The sequence below is a fragment of the Hyaena hyaena genome, unplaced genomic scaffold (assembly GCF_003009895.1).
Source record: "Hyaena hyaena isolate Hyena2069 unplaced genomic scaffold, ASM300989v1 scaffold_676, whole genome shotgun sequence".
Taxonomy (NCBI): Eukaryota; Metazoa; Chordata; class Mammalia; order Carnivora; family Hyaenidae; genus Hyaena; species Hyaena hyaena.
This window is the reverse complement of record NW_024081310.1, coordinates 531,795-555,846: the sequence shown is the minus strand read 5'-3', so window position 1 is coordinate 555,846 and position 24,052 is coordinate 531,795. Positions and strand designations below refer to the sequence as shown.

At 35.5% G+C, this 24,052-nt stretch overlaps 1 protein-coding gene across 2 annotated transcripts in view; it reads right to left on the bottom strand.

The window, feature by feature from the left end:
* UNC79 (unc-79 homolog, NALCN channel complex subunit) overlaps window positions 1-24,052 on the bottom strand; it is a 208,017-nt gene that overhangs the window by 170,350 nt on the left and 13,615 nt on the right. For both annotated transcript variants that reach the window (XM_039217277.1, XM_039217278.1), the window contains exons 3-4: window positions 20,171-20,226; window positions 19,373-19,502 (exon numbers count right to left, since the gene is read on the bottom strand). In XM_039217277.1, coding sequence (XP_039073208.1) covers window positions 19,373-19,502; window positions 20,171-20,226 — 186 coding nt within the window. The remainder of the gene's footprint in view (window positions 1-19,372; window positions 19,503-20,170; window positions 20,227-24,052) is intronic.

Sequence of the window (24,052 nt, the reverse complement as noted above, 5' to 3'; positions counted from 1 at the left end):
ACAATTTACAACAGCATCCAGACCCACAAAACATTTAGGAATATCACTAAAAAAATATCTGTAAGACCTATACACTGAAAACTAGAAAATATTGCCAAGACAAATTAAACAAGGCCTAAATGGTTAGATATGCCACGTTCGTGGATCAGAAGACTCAATTTTGAGTCTTTTCTCAAGATGTCAAATTATCTCTTTCTTTTCCTTTTAAATAGCTATACTTCGGTGCCTGGGTGGCTCAGTTGGTTAAGCATCTGACTCTTGGTTTCTGCTCAGGTCACAATCTCATGGTTGTGAGATCGAGGCCCATGTCAGGCTCCCCACTGGGCATGGAGCCTGCTTAAGATTCTCTCTGTCTCCCTCTGTTCCTCCCCTGCTCATGCTCGCCCTCTCTCTGTTTCTCTCAAAAAGAAAAAAAGCAGCTATACTGGACTTTCCTGTAATATGTACCAATAAACTTCCTTTTGTTGCTTAAGTCAGTTGCAATATTCTGCTATTTCCAACACAATCCTAACTGATGCTAGTTCAGAAGAGAAAAAAATTTCAGAATTCTTCTTGACAAAGTAATTTTGATGATTTGAAGTTTGTATTGAATAATGATGTCTTACTTAGTCTGTTGGGGATGGCATAACAACCTACCACAGACTAAACAGCTTCCCACACTGATATTACATTTATAGGACTTATTATCAATATGCATTTTTTTCATGCAAATTAAGGTAAGAACTATTACTGAAAGCATTTCCACATTCAGAGAGTTTCTTTCTAGTTTGAATTATCTGGTGTAGAATGAGGTATGTTTTTCTGCTAAAGGCTTTTTGGCTGAATTTACATTCATAGTATCTCTTACCTGCATGAGATCTCATGTGTCTAGTAAAGATGATCAATCAGTAAGACTTTCTCTCACTTATTACATCCATAGGTTTCCCTCCAGGATGGAGAGACTAAATACTTCTGACTAAATACTTGCCCTCATTCATAAGGTTTTCTTACCTGTAACAGTTTTTTCATGGGTAATTTGAAATTAATTATAACTGAATGATTTTTCATCTCCAGTAAATTCAGAAAGGTTCTTCCTTCTAATTAAATTTTCTTTCTTCTAAGTAAATCTAAGTTATCTTTCAAACCCCTTCCACCTAAGACATGCTCATGGAGTTATCTTGACGGGACAATGTTTACACTGAGATAAAAAATGTTTGCAAAAGCTTCATATCCATAGACTTTCTGCTTAGTAGGTGTTTTATCATAGACGAAATTCACTTGATTCATAAGTCTCCTTAAATTCTTGCTGCATCTGGTCTTCTAGTCATCTCCTAGACAACCTGGAGGTAGTGTTCCTTCCCTTACTATCCACAGCTTTTCTCCTGACTCCAACGTGAAGATCGTATCTGACAGGGAAACTGAGCAACCCACTGATGTGAAGATCCTATATTTTCCTAGCATCATGTCCCTGAAGGTAGTTCTTTAAGCAGGATCAAGCTGCTGCCACTTTTCCAGTGTTAAGTCCATGGCCATATCCTCAAAGGTCCAGATCCAGCACAGAGAGCATAAGTAACTTAAAAAGGTCATGGAGCGAGGTCATGCTGGAGTCAGGACTGGATCCACGCAGCCTGATTTGTGTCTTTGCACATATATGGAATGAACATAGCAATCGGGTCACACAACGATCTACCTGATGCTTCAGGGGTGGCCAGTGGTCCAGTCGCCTGGCCACAGCCTCCTCATTCACACAGGTGGGGCTCCCTTAGGCAAAGATACATGTGCATCCGGACCAAGAGGCCCAACACTCCTAGCATGGCTCAGACCTCTGCACCCTTAGAGTGAAGAGATGGAACCCATGCACAAGACAGTCCCCACTGGTAGGACTTAAGTCCTGGTTGAGGCCCACCTGGCTGCTGCATGGGCCAGGACAGCACCACGATGAGGCCATACTCACCTGGCCACTAATGGGACAAGCAAAATTGGTTTTAAAAAGAAAAAAGTGAAGGATCAACCAAACATAGACTTCAAAGGAAAGGAAATATGATGCAGACGCTTGAGAGAAAACATGTCTGAAAATTATCTAGTTTATGAATCAAAATATTTTAGGAAAGTAATACAGCATCTGCAACTTGATGCAAGAACACATGGCCTCTATAAAAACAGAAGTAGAAAGTCATAGAAATTCATGGTGAGACGGTCATTGTCAGCTAACAGAAAGGGATGAAAAGGAATTTGGACAAGAGAGATGATAAGTATAATTAAAGTAAGAACAAAATAGCAGAATTAGAAATCCTAATTCAAAGCAATAAATAGAGCTGATTTGGGGGAAAAGTCAAATAACTTACACAGTAAACCAACCTGAGAAGCTAAGAATATAGAAGGTAAATATATGGGAAAAAGTGGTTTGAAGAGCTACACAGCACAGAAAATGAACATCTGACCTATGAATTATAGGTATTCCTGAGGAACATACCAAAATAATTTGAAAAATCAATAATTTAAAATTTCATTAATGAGAAATTTCCTTAAAAAATTGAAAAGGGATCTGAAAGCACTCTTAACATTATAGGCAAAAGTCAATAAAAAGATACTCATACATAAAGATAGCTAAGAAAAGTCTTTTTAATAAGTAAATCTCCAAGAATTAAGAACAACCAAAAGGATTTCTATAACAGACAAATCACACTGGTCTAAGATTTGCTTCTATAATTCTATATGCTAGAAAATAATGAAGCAATATTTACATATTTTTCACAATGAGGCAGTTTTCTTTCATGTGTGAAGAAATAGAAAGACATTCTCAAATATGTCTGAACTCAAAAAATATATGTGACCTACATTCCACTGTTGAACATATTACAGGGAAAAAGTTTAGGTTCCATTTTCTCCAAAAATGACAAATTAATTTAAGCTGATTCTCCTTCTGTGAACAATTAGAAAACTGGACAAGATGAAAAGCAAAGCCAACAACAACAAAAATTGAGAACTTTAGGTGAGTATTAAGGGGCCATGATCCAATAAAAGAAGAAATCATCAAAAGGTGGACCTGGCATGTGATGCCCACGCTTCCTTCTTTACCTATTTCTCTATCTGCCAATCCCACAAGATGAGCAGATTTCAACAAATTCTTTGATGCAGGGGAACAAAAATTGAAAATGGGAGACCTAAAAATCCCCCTAGGATGTGGTCAGAGGTTCCAAAAGTCCACACCATAGAGTAAAGGGGAACCAGAATTAGACTAACCCTCAAAAGGACTGAAAACCAGCCTCAAATCATGTCAAGAATGGATCATAGGTCTTCTTTTTTAAGCTGCATTAAAGTGACCTGGATTGCTAATGTCCAGAGCCTCAAAATTTCCAGAAGCACAAGCAAATCCTATTTGAAGAAATATAACCTTCTAAACCTCAAATTAGCTCTATAGTTTTTCTATCTACTAGCTTGCACACAACACACACACACGAACACACATATACACACACGCACACACACACGTATATATACACACACGTGTGTGTATATAGGGAATGCACAAATTTATACACACACAAACACACAAGACAAGTAAACAAAAGAAACAACAATAAAATCAGAATTTCCAGAGATTCAAAAATTGAGTTATCAGAAACCAACTTTCAAATAACTATGCTTAATATGTTCTATAAAGTAAAAGGAAAGTTTTAAAATATCATCAAGGAATTGGAATTTCTTTTTTAAAGCACCAAATGGAAATTCTAGAATTTAAAAATACAGTGAACAAAACTAAAAATACAATTGGGCGGCTGAAAGATTAGTGAAGAGGAAGACAAGTCAGAAACAAGATTCAGAATGTAGCAGAGAAAAATGAAATGGGGGAGGAGAATACAAGAATTATTCACTGAAGACACAGAAGAAAGGTCTACCATATGTATTACTGGAGTTCCAGAAAGAGGGATGAGAAAAACAAAACAAAAAAAAACAAATATATACATATATGGACATATGCAACTTTTAAAAATTATTGGCCACAGCAGAAGAAAGGATTAGTAAACTTGAAGACAGGTTAATTAAACCCAACTAAAGCACAGACAAACTTTCCTCCCTCCCCAAAGAACAGGGTGGCAGGGGATGGAGTACCTGAGACCCCTGAAACAACAGCAAATATTTTTTTAAGTCCCAAGATAAGAGGTGAAAAAAAAGGGCAGAATACCTGTAGAGGATAACATCTAACATTTTTCCAACACTGAAAAAGAACATGAAATCACAGATTCAAGAAGCTCAGTAAATCTCAAATAGAATAAATACAAAGACCACTACACTTAAACAGATCATAAGGAAACTATATGAAATTTAGTATCATTACTAAACACCAAAAATAAGAAAATCTTTAAAAGAGGCAGAGAAAAAATATCATATTACATTTAGTGATACAATTGTAAGAATGATGTCTAATTTCCATCTGGAAATTTGTTCCATTATTAGAAACAATGGAATGACATCTTTGAAGTCTTAAAAAATGTTTAGATTACAATGGAAATCAAAACAAAAAGTTATTAGAACCCAAATACTTGGAAATATTCTTCTAAATAACAGGCAAAGAAAGATCTAGAACCTAAAAACTTTTAAATATTTTTAAATCAATGGCAGTAAAAACACAACAAACCAAACTTTGTGGGATACAGCTAATGTAGAGCTTATAGGAAAACTGACAATCTTAAATGGAAAAATAAAAAAAAAATTAATGTTGAAAGCCAACAGTCGAAGCTTTCGCTTCAAGAAGCTAGGGAAAAAAAGAAGAGAAAATTAAATTCAAAAAAAGAACAGGAAAAAATAGTAAAGATAAGGGCAGAAAGCAATGAAATACCTAACTTTTATTGTTTTCTTTTCTGCTGTTGTTGTTTTAGTTCATTTAAGTATTTGGGGAAAAAAATAACACCTTCCCTGGATAAAGCTCTCAATTCACTGGAAATAAAACAAAACCTCTTCAAACTGACCATAAAGGATATCTACAAAACCCTAGAGCTAACCCCACACTTAATGGTGAGATATTCCCTAAAGTTAGGAGCAAAGCAATGGTGGCCATTCTTACCACCTCTATTCAGCATTGTTCTGAAACTCTCAGGCAATGAAATAAACAAATAACAATAAATGGTAACAAAATCAGAAAGTAGCAAATTTGTCTTTATCTACACATGACACCCCTTATATAGAAAATCCGACTAATCAACAAACTACTAGAATAACTGAATTTAGCAAAATCATGGGATAAAGATGAATATGCAAAAATCAACTGAATTTCTGCATACTGTTAATAAGCAAATGGAAATTAAAATTTTAAATAATGCCATTTACAACAGCATCAAAAAAATCTAGTATCTAGGAACTAATTTAACAAAAGAAATACAAAAATTCTATACTGAAAACTACAGAACACTGTTGAGAAAAATTTCAGAAGACTTAAATAATGAAGAAATATATCATGTTCATGGATGAGAAAACATATTTTTGCAGTGTCAATTTTTTCCTAATAGAATTATAGATTTAATACAATACAGATCAAAATCCCAGCAGAATCATTTTTGCAGAAATGAAAGCTGATACTAAAATGTATATGGAAATGCATTAGATGTACAATAGGCAAGATGATTAAAGAAGAAAAACAGACTCACACTATCTGACTTCAAGACTATAAAGCCAAAGTATTTTAACATAGTTTGTACTGGTATTCAGATCAATGAAACAAAATAGATATCAGAAATATATTCATATACATATAACTAAGAGGCCAATATAAGTCAAAGGATAAACTTTTCAACACCGGGTGCTGAAACAAACCATAAGGAAATAAATGAATCATACCTACCACACCCAAGAATTAAACTTAAATGGAGGGGGCACCTGGATGGCTCAATCGGTTAAATGTCCGACTTCGGCTCAGGTCATGATATCATGGTTCATGAGTTTGAGCCCCACGTCGGGCTCTGCACTAACAGCTCAGAGCCAGGAGCCTGCTTCGGATTCTGTGTCTCCCTCTCTCTCTCTGCCCCTCCCCTATTCGTGCTCTATCTCTCTTTGTCTCTCAATAATAAATAAATGTTTTAAAAAAGAAAATAGAGGCACCTGGGTGGCTCAGTCGGTTAAGCGTCTGACTTTGGCTCAGGTCATGATCTCACAGTTTGTGGGTTCGAGCCCCGCTTCGGGCTCTGTGCTGACAGCTAGCTCAGAGCCTGGAGCCTGTTTGAGATTCTGTGTCTCCCTCTCTCTTTGACCCTCTCCTGCTCATGCTATCTCTCTCTCAGAAATAAATAAAACATTAAAAAAAATTTTTTAATAAAATAAACTTAAATGAAGCATATACCTAATGTGCAAGCTAAACTAAAAGCTTCCACAAGAAAACAAGTGAGACTATCTTCACAAAATTGGAGAAGGTACATATTTCTTAGAACAAAAAGTCACTAACCATAAATGATAAGTTTTAGTTTATCAAAATTAAAACCTCATGCTTCATCAAAGACACTATTGGGAAAGTAAAACAGCAATCCTTGACTGAAAGAAAATGTTTGTAATATATAAATCTAACATAGGACTCCTACCAGACTACATAAAAAACAACTGTATAACAATAATAAAAAGGCAAACAATCCAATTAATGCCTATGCAAAAGATTTTATCAAGTACTTCATAAAATAAAATATCTAAATGACCAATATGCATATGAAAAGAAACTCCGTATCAGTCATCTGGGAAATGCAAATTAAAACCACAGTGAGACACACACCCACCAAAATAGCTAAAATTCGAAACACTGAGGAGTGTTAGTGAGGGTGTATAGTATCTGAAACTCTCATACATTGTTAAATGAAATGTAAACTTTACAGAGCTGTTTAGAATTTTCTTATAAACTCTATGACCCACAATTCCACTTCTAGAAGTATATAACCCAAAGAAATGAATGCATATGCCCACACAAGATTTGTATGAAATGTTCATAGCAGCTTCATGTATATTGGCCATAAACTTAAAACAAACCAAATGTACAACAATATCAGAGTTGAAAACAAAACAAAAAAAACCCCAAAATTGTGGTGTGTTCATGTAGTGGAATACTTACTTAGCAAAAAAAAGAACTACTAATATCCTCAACAATACAGATTAATCTCAGTAACATAATGTTGAGCGAAGAAGTCAGACATAAAAAGAATACATACTTGGATCTCTACTTACATAAATCCCTGATTTATATGAATATAAGAATTATACATAAACAGGAGTAGTGACTACATCAGAGTAGAAGAAACAGCATTAATTGTAAAGAGTCATGCCATTACTTTCTGGGGTGATGGAAACATTCTATTATCTTTATGTGGGTAATGATTAAATGAGCATTACACATTTGTCAAAATGGATCCAGCCATACACTTGATACTTGTGCATCTTGCTATATATGGAATATGCCTTAATAAAGTACTAGTATCACCAACAAAAGAGAGATAATGCCTGAAAATTTCCCAAACTGACAAAAGATCTCAAACCAAGAAGTCCTATGAACTTCCCCCAAAAGACAAACATAAATAATGTCACAATTAGACGTATCATAGTAAAGCTACTGAAAAAAAATTTTTAAATAAAGAAAACCTACTCTCAGCAATGGATAGATCATCCAGACAGAATCAATAAATAAACAGCAGATTTGAACACTACAGGCCAAATGAACATAGACATATACAGAACATTCTATCCAACAACAATATAATACACTTTCTTCCCAAGCACACATGGAACATTTTCCAAGCTAGACCATATATACAAGCCACATACAGAAAGAGACAGGCCACAAACAAGTCAAGAAGATTGAAATCATACCACACACCTTCTCTGACCACAACATGAAGCTAAAAAATCAGTAACAAGAGGAAAACTAGAAAATTCATAAACACATGGAAATTAAACAACACTCTTGAATAACAAATGGATCACAGAAGAAATTAAAGGGGAAATAAAAGTTTCCTGAGACAAACAAAAATGGAAATATACCTATCGGATGTGGTAAAAGCAATTCTAAAAGGGAAGTTTACAGTAATAAATACCCACATTAAGAAGCAAGAAAAATTCCAAATAAATAACCTAACCCCACTAAAAAAGAAAAAAAATAATAAAACTGAGCTCCACATCAGCAAAAGAAAGGAAATAATTAAGAGTAGAACAGAAATAAGTGAAATAAAGAACAGAGAAACAAAAGAAAAGATTAACCAAACTAATAGTTGGTTCTTTGAAAAGATAAACAAAACTGGCAAATCCTTAGCTAGACTAACTAAAGAAAAAAGAGAGAACACTCCAATCAACAAAATTATAAATGAAAAAGGAGATATTACAACTAATACCACAGAAATAAAAGGATCGTGAGAGGCTACGGTGAACAACTATATGCCAACAAACTGGACAACCTAGAAGAAATAGAAAAATATTTTAGAAACATACAACTTACCAAGACTGAATCAAAAGAAATAAAAAATCTGACTACAGTGATTATTAGTAAGGAGATTAAGTTAGTAATCAAAAATTGCCCAACAAATAAAAGCCCAGAAACAAATGGCTTCACTTATGACTCTTCTCAAACCTTTAAAGAAGAAAACACCAATCCTTCTCAAACACTTCCAAAAAAAAAAAAATCAAAGCAGACGAAACACCCCCAAACTCATTTTATGAAGCCAGCATTATCCTGATACCAAAACCAAAAAATGACACTATTAGAAAAGAAAACTATAGGGGCGCCTGGGTGGCTTAGTCGGTTAAGCGTCCAACTTTCGCTTAGGTCATGATCTCGCAGTTCGTGGGTTCAAGCCCCGCGTCGGGCTCTGTGCTGACTGCCAGCTTGGAGCCTGGAGCCTAGTTCGGAGTCTGTGTCTCCCTCTCTCTCTGACCCTCCCCTGCTCACGCTGTCTCTCTCTCTCTCCTAGAAATAAATAAAATATAAAAATATATATATATATAAGAAAACTATAGACCAAAATCCTTGATTAATATAGATGCGAAAATTCTCAGTAATACTAGCAAACCAAATTCAGTAGCTCATAAAAGTATCATTTACCATGATCAAGTAGGATTTATCCCTGGGATACAAGAATCACTCAACATATGCAAAGCAATTAATGTGATACATCACTTAATAGAATGAAAGAAAAGAATCATATGATCATTTCAGTAGACACATAAACAGCTATTAACAAAATTTAACATCTATTCATGATAAAAATTCTTAAACTAGGCATGCAAGGAACATATCTCAATATACTAAAGGCAATTATTGACAAGCCCAACAGTTGACAACACACTCAGCAATCAAAGGCTAAAAAACTTTCCTCTAAGACCAGCACCAAGACAGGGTGCCCATCCTCACCATTCCTATTCAACACAGTACTGGAAATCCTAGCTAGAGCAATCAGGCAAGAAAAGGAAATAAAAGGTATCAGAATTGCAGATGACATGATTTTATACAGAAAATCCTAAAGACTCAACCAAAAATCTGCTGTATCTAATCAATGAATTCAATAAAGTTGCAAGATACAAAAATTAACATATAAAAATCAAACGGCATTTCTATGCATTAACAATGAACTGTCTGAAAAAGAAATTTTAAAAATGGATCCCATTTACAAAAGCATCAAAAACAACAAAAATTTTTAGGAATAAATTTAACTAGAGAGGTGAAAAATCTCTGAAAACTATAAGACAATAATTAAAGAAACCAAACACACAAAGAGAAAGGTATTGCATGTTCATGAGCTGGAAGAATTATTATTAAACTGTCAATACTACCAAGAGCCATCTATAGATTCGATGCAACCCCTATCAAGATTCCAATGGCACTTTCTACAGAAGTAGAAAAAAACACTCCCAAAAAATATATGGAGCCACAGAAGACCCTAAATAGACAAAGAAAGCCTAAGAAAGGAGAACAAAACAGGAGGCATCACACTCCCTGATTTCAAACTATATTATAAAGCTATAGTAATCAAAACAGTATGGTACTGCATAGAAACAGACCAATAGACCAATACAACAGAATCAAAAGTCAAGAGGTAAACTGAAACAGGGGCGCATGGGTGGCTTAGTCATTTAAGCGTCCGACTTTCGCTTGGGTCATGATCTCGCGGTTCGTGGGTTCGAGCCCCGCATCGGGCTCTGTGCTGACTGCCAGCTCAGAGCCTGGAGCCTGTTTCAGAGTCTGTCACTCCCTCTCTCTCTGACCCTCCCCTGCTCACGCTGTCTCTCTCTCTCTCCTAGAAATAAATAAAACATTAAAAAAAAAATTTAAAGAGGTAAACTGAAACAAATATAGCCAACTAATATTGAATCAAGAATACTTCAACAGAGAAAAGACAACTTCCTAAATAAAATGGTGCTGGTATAATTTGACATTCATATATAAAAGAATAAAATGGAACCACTATCTTACACTAGTCACAAATATTAACTCAAGATGGATTAAGGACTTAAATGTAAGACCTGAAACCACGAAATTCCTAGAAGAAAACACAGGAATAAAGCTCCTTTACATGGGTCTTGGTAATGATTTTTTGGATAAGACACCTGAAGCATAAGCAACAAAGTCAAACTACATAAAACTAAAAAGCTTCTGTACAGCAAAAGAAAGAGTAAAGTGAAAAGATAAGCTACAGAATGGAAAAAAATATTTGCAAACCATATATCTGATAAGGGATTAATATCTAAAATACAAAAAGAATCCATACAATAACCCAATTTTAAAAATGTACAAAGAACTGTAATAGCTGAATAGACCTTTTTTAAAAGCAGATATACAAAAAGCCAACAGGCACATGAAAAGATGCTCAACATCACTTGTCATTGGGGAAATGCAAATTAAAACCACAGTGAGGTATCATCTCATGCCTTGAATGGCCATGATCAAACAGACAAGAGATAACAAATGTTAGCATGGATGTAGAGGAAAGGATTCCTTGCGTACTGTTGGTGGGATTGTAAAGTGGTACAACCACGAAGGAAAACAATATGGAGTCTCCCCCCAGAATTAAAAAAACCTACCATACGATCCAGCAATTCTACCTCTGGGAATGTATCCAAAGGAAATGAAAACACTAACTCAAAAAGATATCAGCATCCCCCGCATTTATTGCAGCATTATTTACAATAGCCAAGACATGGAAACAGCTTAAGTGTACATCAATAGATGAATGACTAGTGTTGTGATATACACACAAAATGGAATATTACTTAGCCTGTTAAAAATGAGGAAATCCTATCATTTGCAACAACATGGATGTACTTTGAAGGCATTAAGCTAAGTGGAATAGGTCAGACAAAGACAAATACTGTACGATCTCACTTATATGTGGAATTAGAGAAAAAGAGATCAGACACGGTTACCAGACGTGGAGGGTGGGGGAGGGGGAGTTAGAGGAAGGTGGTCAAAAGGTTCCAAAGTTCAGTTATAAGACAAATAAGTACTAGGGATGTGATGTAAAACATGAGGACTACAGTTAATATTGCCAGGTGATATGTAGAAAAGTTGTTAAGAGAGTGAATCCCAACACAAGGAGAATACTTTTCTTTCTTTTTTTTTTCCTCTTCTCTTTTCTTTATATTGTATTTATATGAGATGATGGAGGCTAGCTATAGCTATTGTAATAAAAGAAATATATGTAAATGAAACCATCATGCTGTATGCCTTAAACTCTTACAGTGTTATACGTCAATTGTTTCTCAATAAAACTGGGAAAAGGTAATTTTAAATTTCAACAAAACAGAAAAAAGTTCAAAATAAAAAAGGCAGTTCACCTTCAAAAGAGCAACAATGCCAGTTGACTTCTCAGTAGAAACAATGAACATGAAAAGATCATGGAGTATCTTCAAAGTGTGAAAAGAAAATCACTGCTATAGAATTCTATATACAGAGAAAATAGCTTTAAAAAATAAAGGCAAAACAAAAATATTTTCAAACTAACACTGAGAAAATTTATCCTGAGTAGAAGGGCACTAAAGGAAACATAAAAAGGTATTATTAAGGAAAAATAAGTAAGTCCCAGATGGGAGCTTAGAAATATAAACGTGGGGGGTGGGAGGGCAGGAAAAAAGAAAATCAAATGAATACTGGTTGCAAAGACCAATAATAATTACATGTTGTCAAATTATAAAAAACAGAAAGAGTATATAGTATGGAAGTTTGGAGGGGGTAAAAAAAAGGTAAAACCATATGTCATTTTACAGGAAAGGGTAAAAGTACTATTTTATACTAGACACTGATAAGTCAAGAATGCATGGTATAATCTCTAAGGTAATAATTAAGAGACTACAGAGGATTGAATAATTCAATAAGACAAAGACAGAATACTTAAATATACTCAAACCAGTGCAAAAGAGGCAAAAAGGAGAGAAAAAAAAGGGAACACAGAAAAGATAGGAGAAATAGAAAGCAAATAGAAAAGTGGTGAATTTAAAATGAAATATGCCAGTAACTATATTGTATATATATGGACTAGGTGCTCCAAACAAAGGTAAAAATCATAAGGGGCGCCTGGGTGGCTCAGTCAGTTAAGAGGCCGACTTCAGCTCAGGTCATGATCTCACAGTTCGTGGGTTCAACCCCCACGTCGGGTTCTGTGCTGACAGCCAGCTCAGAGTCTGGAGTCTGTTTCAGATTCTGTATCTCCCTCTCTATGACCCTCTCCTGCTCTCTCTCTCTCTCTCTCAGAAATAAATAAAACATTTTTAAAAGGGTAAAAATCATGAAAGTTGACTTTTTAAAAAATGTTTACTTATCTTTGAGAGACAGAGCATGAGCAGGGGAGGGGCAGAAAGAGGGAAACACGGAATCTGAAGCAGGCTCCAGGCTCTAAGCTGTCAGCACAGAGGCTGACATGGGGCTTGAACTCTCAAACCAGGAGATCATGCCCTGAGCTGAAGTCAGACGCTTAAAGGACCGAGCCACCCAGGCCACCCTAAAATTGACTTTAAAATATAGAACTCTATGCTGCTCACAAGACAAACATGAAATATAAGAATATAAAATAGTTTAAAATAAGAGAGGAAGTTACAGTATGCAAACACTCATGAAAGCTGGTATGGCGACATTAGTCTAAGACATTGCTAGGGATACATTTCATAATGGTATAATTTTCTTGGGGAGCCTGGGTGGCTCAGTCAGTTAAGTATCTGACTTCGGCTCACATCATGATCTTACAGTTTGTGATTTCAAGTCCCTGTTATGACAGCTCAGAGCCTGGAGCCTGCTTTGGATTCTGTGTCTCCCTCTCTCTCTCTGCCCTTCCCCTGCTCACGCTCTATCTCTCTCTGTCTCTCAAAATTAAATAAACGTTGAAAATTAAAAAAAATATATATTGCATCCTAAATGTGTAAGCACCTAATAATGCAAACATTGCCAGTGCATGGAGGAATACACAAATCCACAACCATAGTAGGAGATTTTAAAATTCTACCCTTGGTAGGGGTGCCTGGGTGTCTCAGTCGGTTAAACGTCCGACTTCGGCTCAGATCATGATCTCACGGTTTGCGGGTTTGAGCCCTGCATCGGGCTCTGTGCTGACAGCTCAGAGCCTGGAGCCTGTTTCAGATTCTGTATCTCCCTCTCTCTCTCTGACCCTCCGCTGCTCATGCTGTCTCTCTCTCTCAGAAATAAATAAAACATTAAAAAAAAAATTTAAATTCTACCCTTGGTAACCATAGAAGAAAAGATGCAGTAAGAATATAGAAGATTTAAACTATACAATTAACAAATTTTATTTATTTGACATATATAGAACACAGTATCAAACAACTGCCAAATACAAGAACATTACAAAATAACCAGAGGCTCAGCCCTAAAAAAAAAAAAAAGGTGTAAAAAGTGTTAAAGAAATGAAATAATACAAAGTATGTTGTCTGGCCACAGAGGAATCAAACTATAAATAAATATAAAAGTTCATAAGGAAAATCCCTATGTGTTTAGAAATTAATAGCCATCCTTCTAAATGACCCATGGGTCAAAGAATAAACTATGAAGGAACTTAAAACTCAGCATAGCAAAGGAGGTTTTAGCTAGCAAAATAAGTCAACAGATATAAAAGACTCAAGGATCGAAAAGGAGACATTAAACTGCTATTATTCAGCAATAATATAATTGCACACACGGAATTTTTTTAAACTGCAAATAAATTATTAGAATTAAAAAGTGATTTTGCAAGTTTTCTGGATACAAAATCAACAGACAAGAATTAATTGCATGTCTACATACTAGCAACAAAGAGTTGGAAAGTACAATTTTTTTAAAGATGTATCAGTGACAATAATATCAAAAAAATAAATACCTAGGAACACACTACATGAGATATAGTGAAACCACCTACACAGAAAACTATAAAACAGCACTGAGGGAAATGAAAGAAAGTCTAAATAAATGAGACATACTATGCACATGGATTAGAAGATTTAATATTATAGAGAAGTCAGTTCCCCATATCAATCTATAGATTCCAGACAATGTCAGTCAAAATCCTAGCAGTTCAGATGTGTTTGTGTGTGTTTAACTTAGCTCTTCAACTTAACAAATAGCTAGGAATAACCATGAAGTAGGAAGAAGAAAATAAGGAGGAGAAAGAACAGGAAGAAGAGAAAGTAGGGGGAGACAAGGAAGAGAAAAACAATTATAACAAGGTAGAAAGACTTGCACTGAAGGATATAAAGTTTTACTATTAAGCTACATTAATTCTGACAGTGTGGTTTTGGGAAAAAGAAAAACACACTAATTAAACTAAATAAAGAACTCAGAGATAGAACCGTCCTTAAATAAACACTTGGTTTATGACAAAAATGTACCAAGCAGTAAGAAGAGGACAATCTTTTCAATAAATGATGTTTAGTCTACTATCCATTGAGGAAAAAATTGACCCTTACCTCACACCATACAGAAAAATTAATTTCAGATACAACTACATGTAAATGGTAAAATTTTGAAAACAAAGTATTGCCCAAAATGTGGAATAGAGACAAAAAGAACTCTCATACATTGGTAATGGGAGTATAAGTTAGTACAACTCTTTTCGGAAAATTGTTTGCCATCATCCATTAAAATTAGATATATGCTGGGGAGAGGGAGATGAAAAAATTAGATATGTGCACACCCTTTGATCCACCAATCCCACACTAGGCATATATCTAACAGAAATGCGTGCGTGCACACACCAAAAGATACATAGAAGGATGTTCACAGCAGCATTACTTATAAGAGCCAAAAAGTTGGAACAACACAAATATCCATTAATAGTAAACTCAATACATACACTGTAGTACATTAATTTTGTAGAATATATATAGCAATAAAAATGAACAAAACACAGTTTTGCTCAACCCATAAACAAATCACACACACATGCGCGCACACACACATAAATAATGTATGATCCCATTTATTTACAATTCAAAAATTGGCAAAACTAATCTTGGATGTTCAAAGTCAACTTAGTGGTTACCTTTGGGATAGAAGGAGCACGTAATCATGGTGGTAAATATGAGGGAGATGTTCCCCATATACTAAAAATTTGTGTGCTTTTCCATATGCTTATAATGTACAAATAAAAAAGTTTAAAATACCTTTTTTAAATTTGTGGAGATTTTACAAAAGATATAAATAAGAACTCAATAATGGAGAAAGTATGACATAAAAGTACTGGTAGACCTTCTACTTGTACACAACTCAAGAATCCAAGTGTACTAAGGTAAGGTTAGATATCTGGTAGCCTACACCAAAGTCTAACCTTGTAGTGCTTATCTTTAGTTAAGTTTTATCACTTCTGCAGCAAACTGTCTTGGAAATGTAGATCTTGTGCCACATCTTTCATTCCACAGTACAGATGGAAACCACTCAACAGCCAGCGCTGATCTAAATTATTTACTACTCAATACACAGTCACATACATACAAAAAAAAAAAAATGCTAAATATTTTCTTTCTCGCCTACAGAAGCAGAGTGTTCTAGAACAATAGAATGGCTATTTCCATTCCCAAGAAACTTCTTGTAATTTTTCATCCTTAAGACTCATATTCAATGACCAAACTAATTGAAGTAGTTTTGTTGTTGATAAATAGTAATAAGCCCCAAGGAGGTAAACATTGCATATTACCAAATCCTCACTATTCAATCTTCATATCAACTGTAATTATTCCTATGTTACTGTGCTTATAAAGAAACAATTTATATACACATATGTAAACTTAAAATAATGGCTAATTACTAACAATCATTAAATCTAGGTGGCTATAGGTATGTTCATAGTGTTATTCTTTGAACTTTTCTGTATTTTAAAAATGTCATAATGAAAGCTTGGGAGGGAAACCTTGTATAATTATATACAATATGAGCTCTATTTTGTTCTAAAATATGCATCAAAAAACTAGAGAGAAATATACCAAAATGTTAACACTGGTCATCTCTGGGTAGTAACATTCTTTTTTCCTTCTTATATATTTCTATAATTGTTCTAAAAGCAATGCTTCCTTTTAAAAATTAATTTTACTTTTTAAAAAAGAAAAATTTTTGTCCCTAAGAAAGTATTTTAAAAAGTTCTTTTTAAAAAAGAAAAATTCTGGTCCCTAAGAAAGTATTTTATATTTGAGTTTCTAAGCCCATAAAATCTGTATCCAAATAATTTTTATTATTAAGAGTAATGTATATTTAGAGTCAGAGTAACATCTAAATACTGATGATACCCTTCAGTGCATCTTTCATTGTGGCAGATGTTGTAGAAAATTTCTAATGCTCCTGCCAAAGTTTAATTAAGGGACTGAATTCACAGAAGTGATGTCACACTGTTAGAACAGAAAAATGTGGGTTTTCAATGAACATAATCTAAGTCCAAATTCAAGCTGTGCTCCCTTATTATCTGTGTGAATTTAAGGATGTTACTCAAACTCTGTGTCTCATTCGTCACCTGTAACATGGAAATAAAATCTACATCTCAAGATTTTTTTGTAAGGATTAATTGAGAAAATGTCTGTAAAACTCAATATGATGCTTGGTCCATAATTGTGCTCAGTCAGGAGAAGGTTAAAATATTAAGTGACATGGAAGCAGCTAGAACAATGTCTGACAAACAGCCATTGCTAGATCAATAGTAATATATGGGCCAGAATGATTCATTTTTTCCCACGATTTCTTGTTCCCCGCATAGAATGCCACAGTCAACTAGAATGGGGGTTCCAAGAGAGTCGCTACCCCAAGGCCTTGGCCAGTGCTTGGCAGGAAGCAGGCACATAATGACGCACTGTTGAAAGAAATGGAAGTGGATGGAGGTAGGATCACAGGAATGGACTGAAGAATGGAAGCTGGCAGACAGACACATCTTGTTCAGGTAAGCCAAGAAAAGATGAAAGAGTGGCTCTGATCTCAGTAGGCCTAGACTGAGCTATTCTGGGGAGACACGGTTGACTGGCTCTTCGCAGCAGGTAGGGTCTCAGGGGTAAACGGAAGCTGCTGGCAGTTTGGCAGGCTTCTGGGATGCTCTGAACAGGCAAACCTCATCATGCGGCTTCTCCGTTTAAAACTTGTCAGTGGCTTCCTTTTGCTGTTAGGATAAAATCCCAACTCCTTCACGGCCCTTGCCAGGCTTTCTGCTTATCTCGAGCTGCTCTCCTGTCAGTCCATCGTCTGGCTACACACGACCTTTTCCGGTTCCTAAATAGGATCGTGCTATATCTGGCCTCCAAGTCTGAACCCATGTGTTCCTTCTGCCTCAAATTTCCATTTTATCCACTCAGGATTCACTCTCCCTTTGACAACTAGAGTGTACATATCTTTCAGGTATCAGCTTCCATGTCACTCACTGGATAATCTTCCTTGACAACTTAACCCTCCCCAAACTTGCCCACCGTCAGGGCGAGGTCAGAGGCCTCTGCTGCATATTCCCACAGCTCTTTCTATTTGTTCTGCCTTAGCCCCTGTTACAATGTAAGGCAGTTTCCTGGTCTTTTCCGGAAAACTGACATGTCCACACATAGTGATTTCAGTCGGCTTTTTTCATCACTTTACTGCTCGGTGCCTAGAATAACATCTAGGATAACATCGGTCGACACCCCATAAACATTTGTTGAATAAGTGATCAGTTTCCATATCCAGATGGCAGTAAGCTCCATGGGGTCTGGTTCTGAATCAGTTCTTACAGCATCAGCAAACATTACCTGGCACAATAATTACTCTTCAAATATTTATCAAACAAATTTCATTTGATACTGGTTCCCCGTTCATATATCATGTAATGTATATTACAGGGATCTACTGAGAAGTTGAATATTTCCACCATTTCATTTATTTTATTAATGCTTCCAAATTTTTCGTTTTTATATTCAAATTATCCACTTAGCAACATTTAAACATTCTCTACTATCCATGATTTAAAACACCAATAATACTGATTTCCATTTTTTTAAAAAGTGCTTACTATTTACCTTCATTGTTTTAATTAACATTTTTACTACCACTAAAGCCAGTATTATTTGTTCTGAATTGAGAATAAGCCCACCAAAGACCACCAAAGCCCAAAAAACAGTTGTTAACATCTCTTAACACTTGGCTTTCATCAGGAATACAAATCAGACATCTGAATTAAGTTAAATCCCCTGTGAATCACCTCAAATCATCTTTGGGAAGACAAGTAATACCAAGAAAGAAGGAGATTCTCAGAGCATCAGTGTACAATTTCATAATAACTTGAATAAAGGCTAACTTTGCCAAAATATTCACTTCTCCTGTTTTCATGAAAGTATGTAAACAACTAAGTGGGGCGAGAAGGCAGTCAGGGGCATCAGAAATTCCATTAGCCATAGGTTCTTTCTTTGATTTTACAATATATGAACATAAACAAAAGGCCCTAAGGCTTGTTTGGTAAATATATGTCTTTACATTTAAATTCAATGTTTACATCTTGGTTATTAGTTACACAAATATTCACCAACTGTTGACTCTTTCTGTCCAACTACGCTGTCACGGTCACTTCATTTTTATTAAGTGTACGAACTGGTAATGTCGAACATGCAAGTCTTCTTCTCCAAGCAGAATTAGCCAGCTGAGGCTTTGCTAAATGGTAGGCAAATCAGCAGCAACATTCACTGCTCACACCTTTGATTGAGTTTAGCGATAGTTAGGACCCCAGGCCAGGTGTACAGCGAATGAGACTAAGACTTAGGCTATTTGCTGCGATGTCATAAATGCTTTTGAAATTGATTTTCATTATTTTATTTTATAACATCTAGTTTCCGAAAGGATTTATGACATGTCCCAAGGCACATAAATATAATCCAGCAAGATTAAAAAAAAATAATAATAAGTAGGTGAGGCAAATACGGCATAAGAGAATTAAAATGGGGCATCACAGGGCTATTCTCTTCTTACCTGTGTACTGCAAGCCCCTGTATTCACTTATTGCCCCAGGAGGTTTTAAATTGGGCCAGTAATGGAATAGCATTTGTACAGCCGGAGGTTTCACTTGTGAAGGCCCATAGGCAATCACGTATAAAAGATCCTAAAGGAAACAGGAAGCATGTTTTGACTTAGCATCATCAATTACAAATAAAAACAGCTCACTTAATATTACCAAAGCAGTGAAAATTCCAATAGAAGGGTTGGGTGATTAATTTCCCTGACATTTCATTATCTACGTGTTTCTCAGATGAGGTCACATTAAAACATTATTTTTTATTACTTATTTATTGGTTCTGTAAATAAGCCCTCCCTAATTCCCCTTCCAGGTAATGGGCAAAACTACACTGTCTTTTAACAAATTCTTCTCTACCCAGGATGTTAAAGAAAGATTTTAGAACAACAGAAACCAGTTTGCCAGACACTGCATTTTTAAAAATATTTTCCTAAAACATATTTCATAACAATTCACATCTTCTATTTGAAAGAAGACAGGTTCTTGAGTACCATTTCAAATTAAATACAATTATCATGTAATATAGTATTTGCTGAATTCTAAGAGTAAGAGACATCCAATTACTTTTTTTGTCAGGCTACTGTGTTTGTCAATATCATTTCTGCTTTAAATAATAAGTTAACCGGGAAGGAAAGGATTCCAAGTTCTGCCACACCCAAATAATAAGACATCAATAAATTTGACCTGTCTTTTGTGAACAATTTTTACTATAAATAAAGTTTGTGGAAATAAATTAAATTTGGCCCAAAACTTACTTTCCAGACTTCTTGCTTATATTTCATGAGGCATTCCAATAATTGACAATGATACACTGTGAGGAAGAAAATATAATTTGAACATGAATTATAAATACTAGATAAAATATCCTTTGAGATATAATAAAATATATTAGTATGACTTTCACTCTAATCGTTAAGTCAGAAGTTACTTATTTCCAAAAGAATAAAACTGGATCACTATCTTACACATACATAAGAATAAACTCAAAATGGGGCTCAGTTGGTTGAGTGCCTAACTTTTGATTTCTGCTCAGGTAATGATCTCATGGTTCCTGGAATCAAGCCCTCCCCCACCCCCCACCCCCCATCTGGAGCCTCTTAGAATTCTCTCTCCCTCTTTCTCTGCCCCTTCCCAGCTCATGTGTATGCACATGCCCACTCTCTCTCTCTCAAAATACACAATATTTTTTTTTAAAAAACAATAAATTCAAAATGGATTAAAGACCTAAATGTGAGACCTAAAACCATATAACTCCTAAAAGGAAACATAGGTAGTAAACTCTTGGACATCAGCCTTAGCAACATATTTAAGGTTCTGTCTCTTTAGGCAAGACAACAAAAGCAAAAATTAACAAATGGGCCTACACCAAAATAAAAAGCTTTTGCACGTTAAAGGAAACCATCAACAAAACAAAAAGGGAACCTAATAAGTGGGATAAGATATTTGCAAATAATATATCTGATAAGGGATTAATATCCAAAACATATAGAGAATTTACACAATTCAACACCAGAAAAACCCAAATAATTTTATTAAAATATGGGCAGAGGACCTGAACAGACACACAGATAGCCAACAGACACATGAAAAGATGCTCAACATCACGCATCATAAGGGAAATGCAAATCAAAACTCCAATGAGAGATCACCTTACACCTGTCAGAATTGCTAGCATCACAAAGGCAAGTAATTACAAGTATTGGTGAGGACACAGAGGAAAGGGGACCTTTGTGCACTGTTGGTGGGAATATAAATTGGTACAACCCCTTTGGAAAACAATATGGATGCCCCTAAAAATATTAAAAATAGAAAAACACCATATGCTTCAGTAATTCCACTACTGGGTATTTACCCAAAGAAAACAAAAACACTAATTTGAAAAGATACATGCAATCCTATGTTTATTGCAACAGCATTTACAAAAGCCAAGATATAGCAGCAATCTAAGTGTTCATTAATAGCTGAATTGATAAATAAGATGTGGATATAATATACAAAATGGAATATTATTCAGCCATAAAAAAGAATGTAATCTTGCCATTTGTGAAAACATGGACAGAACCAGAGGATACTACACTAAGTGAAATAAGTCAGACAAGGAAAGACAAATACCATATGATTTCACTTATATGTGGAATCTAAAAATCAAAACAAACAAACAAGCAGAAACAGACTCATAAATATAGAGAACAAACTGGCAGATGCCAGAGGAAAGAGGGGTGAAGGATGGGCAAAATAGGTGAAAGAGATTAAGAGGCAGAAACTTCCAGTTATAAAATAAATAAGTCATGGAGATATAAAGTACAGCATAGGGAATACAGTCAATAATATTTTAATAATATCGTATGGTGACAGATGGTGACCATACCTATCACAGTAATGTACAGAATTGTTGAATCACTATGTTGTACCCCTGAAACTGATATAGTTGTAAGTCAGCTATACTTCCATAATAAAATTTTTTAATAATAACAAAAATTAAAATAAAACATAAATATATATTTATATATTTAAATAACAAAAGTAAAATAAAAAAATTACTTATGTCCTTATAGTATTCAGACATTTCAAAAATCATGTAAGCCCTTGACTTTATCAAGCCTTTTCTGAGATCCTTCATCTTATTAACAAAAGAAATATTAAAGAAAATCCCTAGTAATAAAAATTATAGAATATAAACTTATTTCAATGTGATCAAAAACTACACAGGATAAAAAATTGCCCAATAGGATTGCAATAAAACCTCATGTTTATGGAGGGTTCATTACATGCTGGGTATTGTGCTGAAAGTCTTATATGTATTATCTCATAACTACCACATTGCACTAAGGAAACAGGCTTAGTTTCCTGTCTTGCTCAAGGTTAAACAAATAGCAAGTAACAGACTGATGGATTAGAATGGGAGTCTTCTACCATGCAGTGACCAATTTTACCATGTTGAGGAATTCTTAGAAGCCACGCAACAGCAAGCTTTTTGATTTGCCTGTGTTTACTTGTGAGAGAAAGAGACCTTCACCTAGTTAGACATACATGTTTTGTATATTCCCGAATCTGTCGTCCAACCCCATCACAGCAATGAAACAGGCTTCACTTTAATCACTGATGATCTCTGTGTCATTCAATTCAATTCACATACTTCAGTCTGCCTCTTAATTGACCTTCAGAAGCACTCATTAGTGCTGACCACTGTCTCCTTTTCAAAATACTCTCTTCCCAGGGAACCTGGGAAGGTTGAGCCCAGTCAGTTGAGTGTCAACTTCATCTGAAGTCATGATCTCTAGTTAGTGAGTTTGAGCCCTGCATCAGGCTCCCTGCTATCAGCCTCCTTCTGATCCTTTGTCCCCTTCCCTCTCTCTGCCCCTTGGGCAGATGTTTAATAAACATTTAAGTGTTTATTAACATGACTTGACTTCATGACTAACCTTCTTTTATTATCTGTGGCTGATAGTGTCGTTGCTACTCAAACACTATCAACAGCCCTTTCTTCCTTGTGTATCTCCCAACCCACAGACTACAAAGCAAGTAGTCCCAGAGCCCCTGGCAGCTAGTGATGGCCATGCGACTCAGCCCTGGCAAGTAAGACCTAAAAGAGAATCCTCTCGAGGGCTTCTGAAACATTTTTCCTCTGATAAAAGAGGGACAACAGGTGATCTTTCTCTAATTACCCTGACTGATCCTGTTACCTGCTTGTGGCTGTGACTACATAAGAATATAACAATTCCCACTGTGGCAGTCATCTTGCAAATATGAGGGGAAGCCCAAGAGAAACACAAAGCTGCCACTGCAGTCCCCTGATGCTGCGGCGCTATCTGCAAGACTTCCTACTAAGTAAACAAAGTAAACAACAAATGTGCTTGTCATTCAAAACACATCCTAACAGGTACAACATCTCTGTTTCCTTGGCAAGCTCATCCTCTTCCACTAGACCTTTATCTGTTGGAGTTCCTGAAAGCCCAATCATAAGCCCACTTCACTTTTCATTCTATGGTCTCTCCTAAGCAATCTCACACTCATATACAACTTCAGTTACGATCCACATGCAATTCAATAAAGGTCACTGAACACTTATGAGTAGGTTCAAGGTTTATGATCTCTAGCCCAGAGCTCTGTACTGAGTTCCAGACTCATAATTCAACTTCCTAATTACCATTGCCTCTTTTTTAGTGGGGAAGCTGATTTATTTGCAGTGTTGTGTTTTGGTCATATAGAATTATTACTGAGATTATGTGTGCAGGGTTTTTATTCCCAGTTTTATTGAGATACAATTGACATTTAACATCGTATTAATCCAAGATATACCATCTCCCCCTCAACCCCTCAAAGACACCTTGAACACAACATGTCCAAAACAGATCTCATGAGCTTCCCTCAGAAGTCTGGTTTTCTTCTTCCAGTGTCTCCTTTCACAATGAATAGAACCACATGCATCCAGTGATGCAAGCCAAAAATTCTCTATATCTAATATGTCACCAACTCCTATCAATTTTACTTTTTAAATACTACTTTTCTTGGTCTCAACTGCCCCTAACTTTTACATGCACATGAGGTCTCCTCAAGGGTCAATCTACAACCACTCTGGTTCCTTTATTTATTTATTAGAGACACAGAGAGAGAGAGACAGAGAGAGAGAGAGAGAA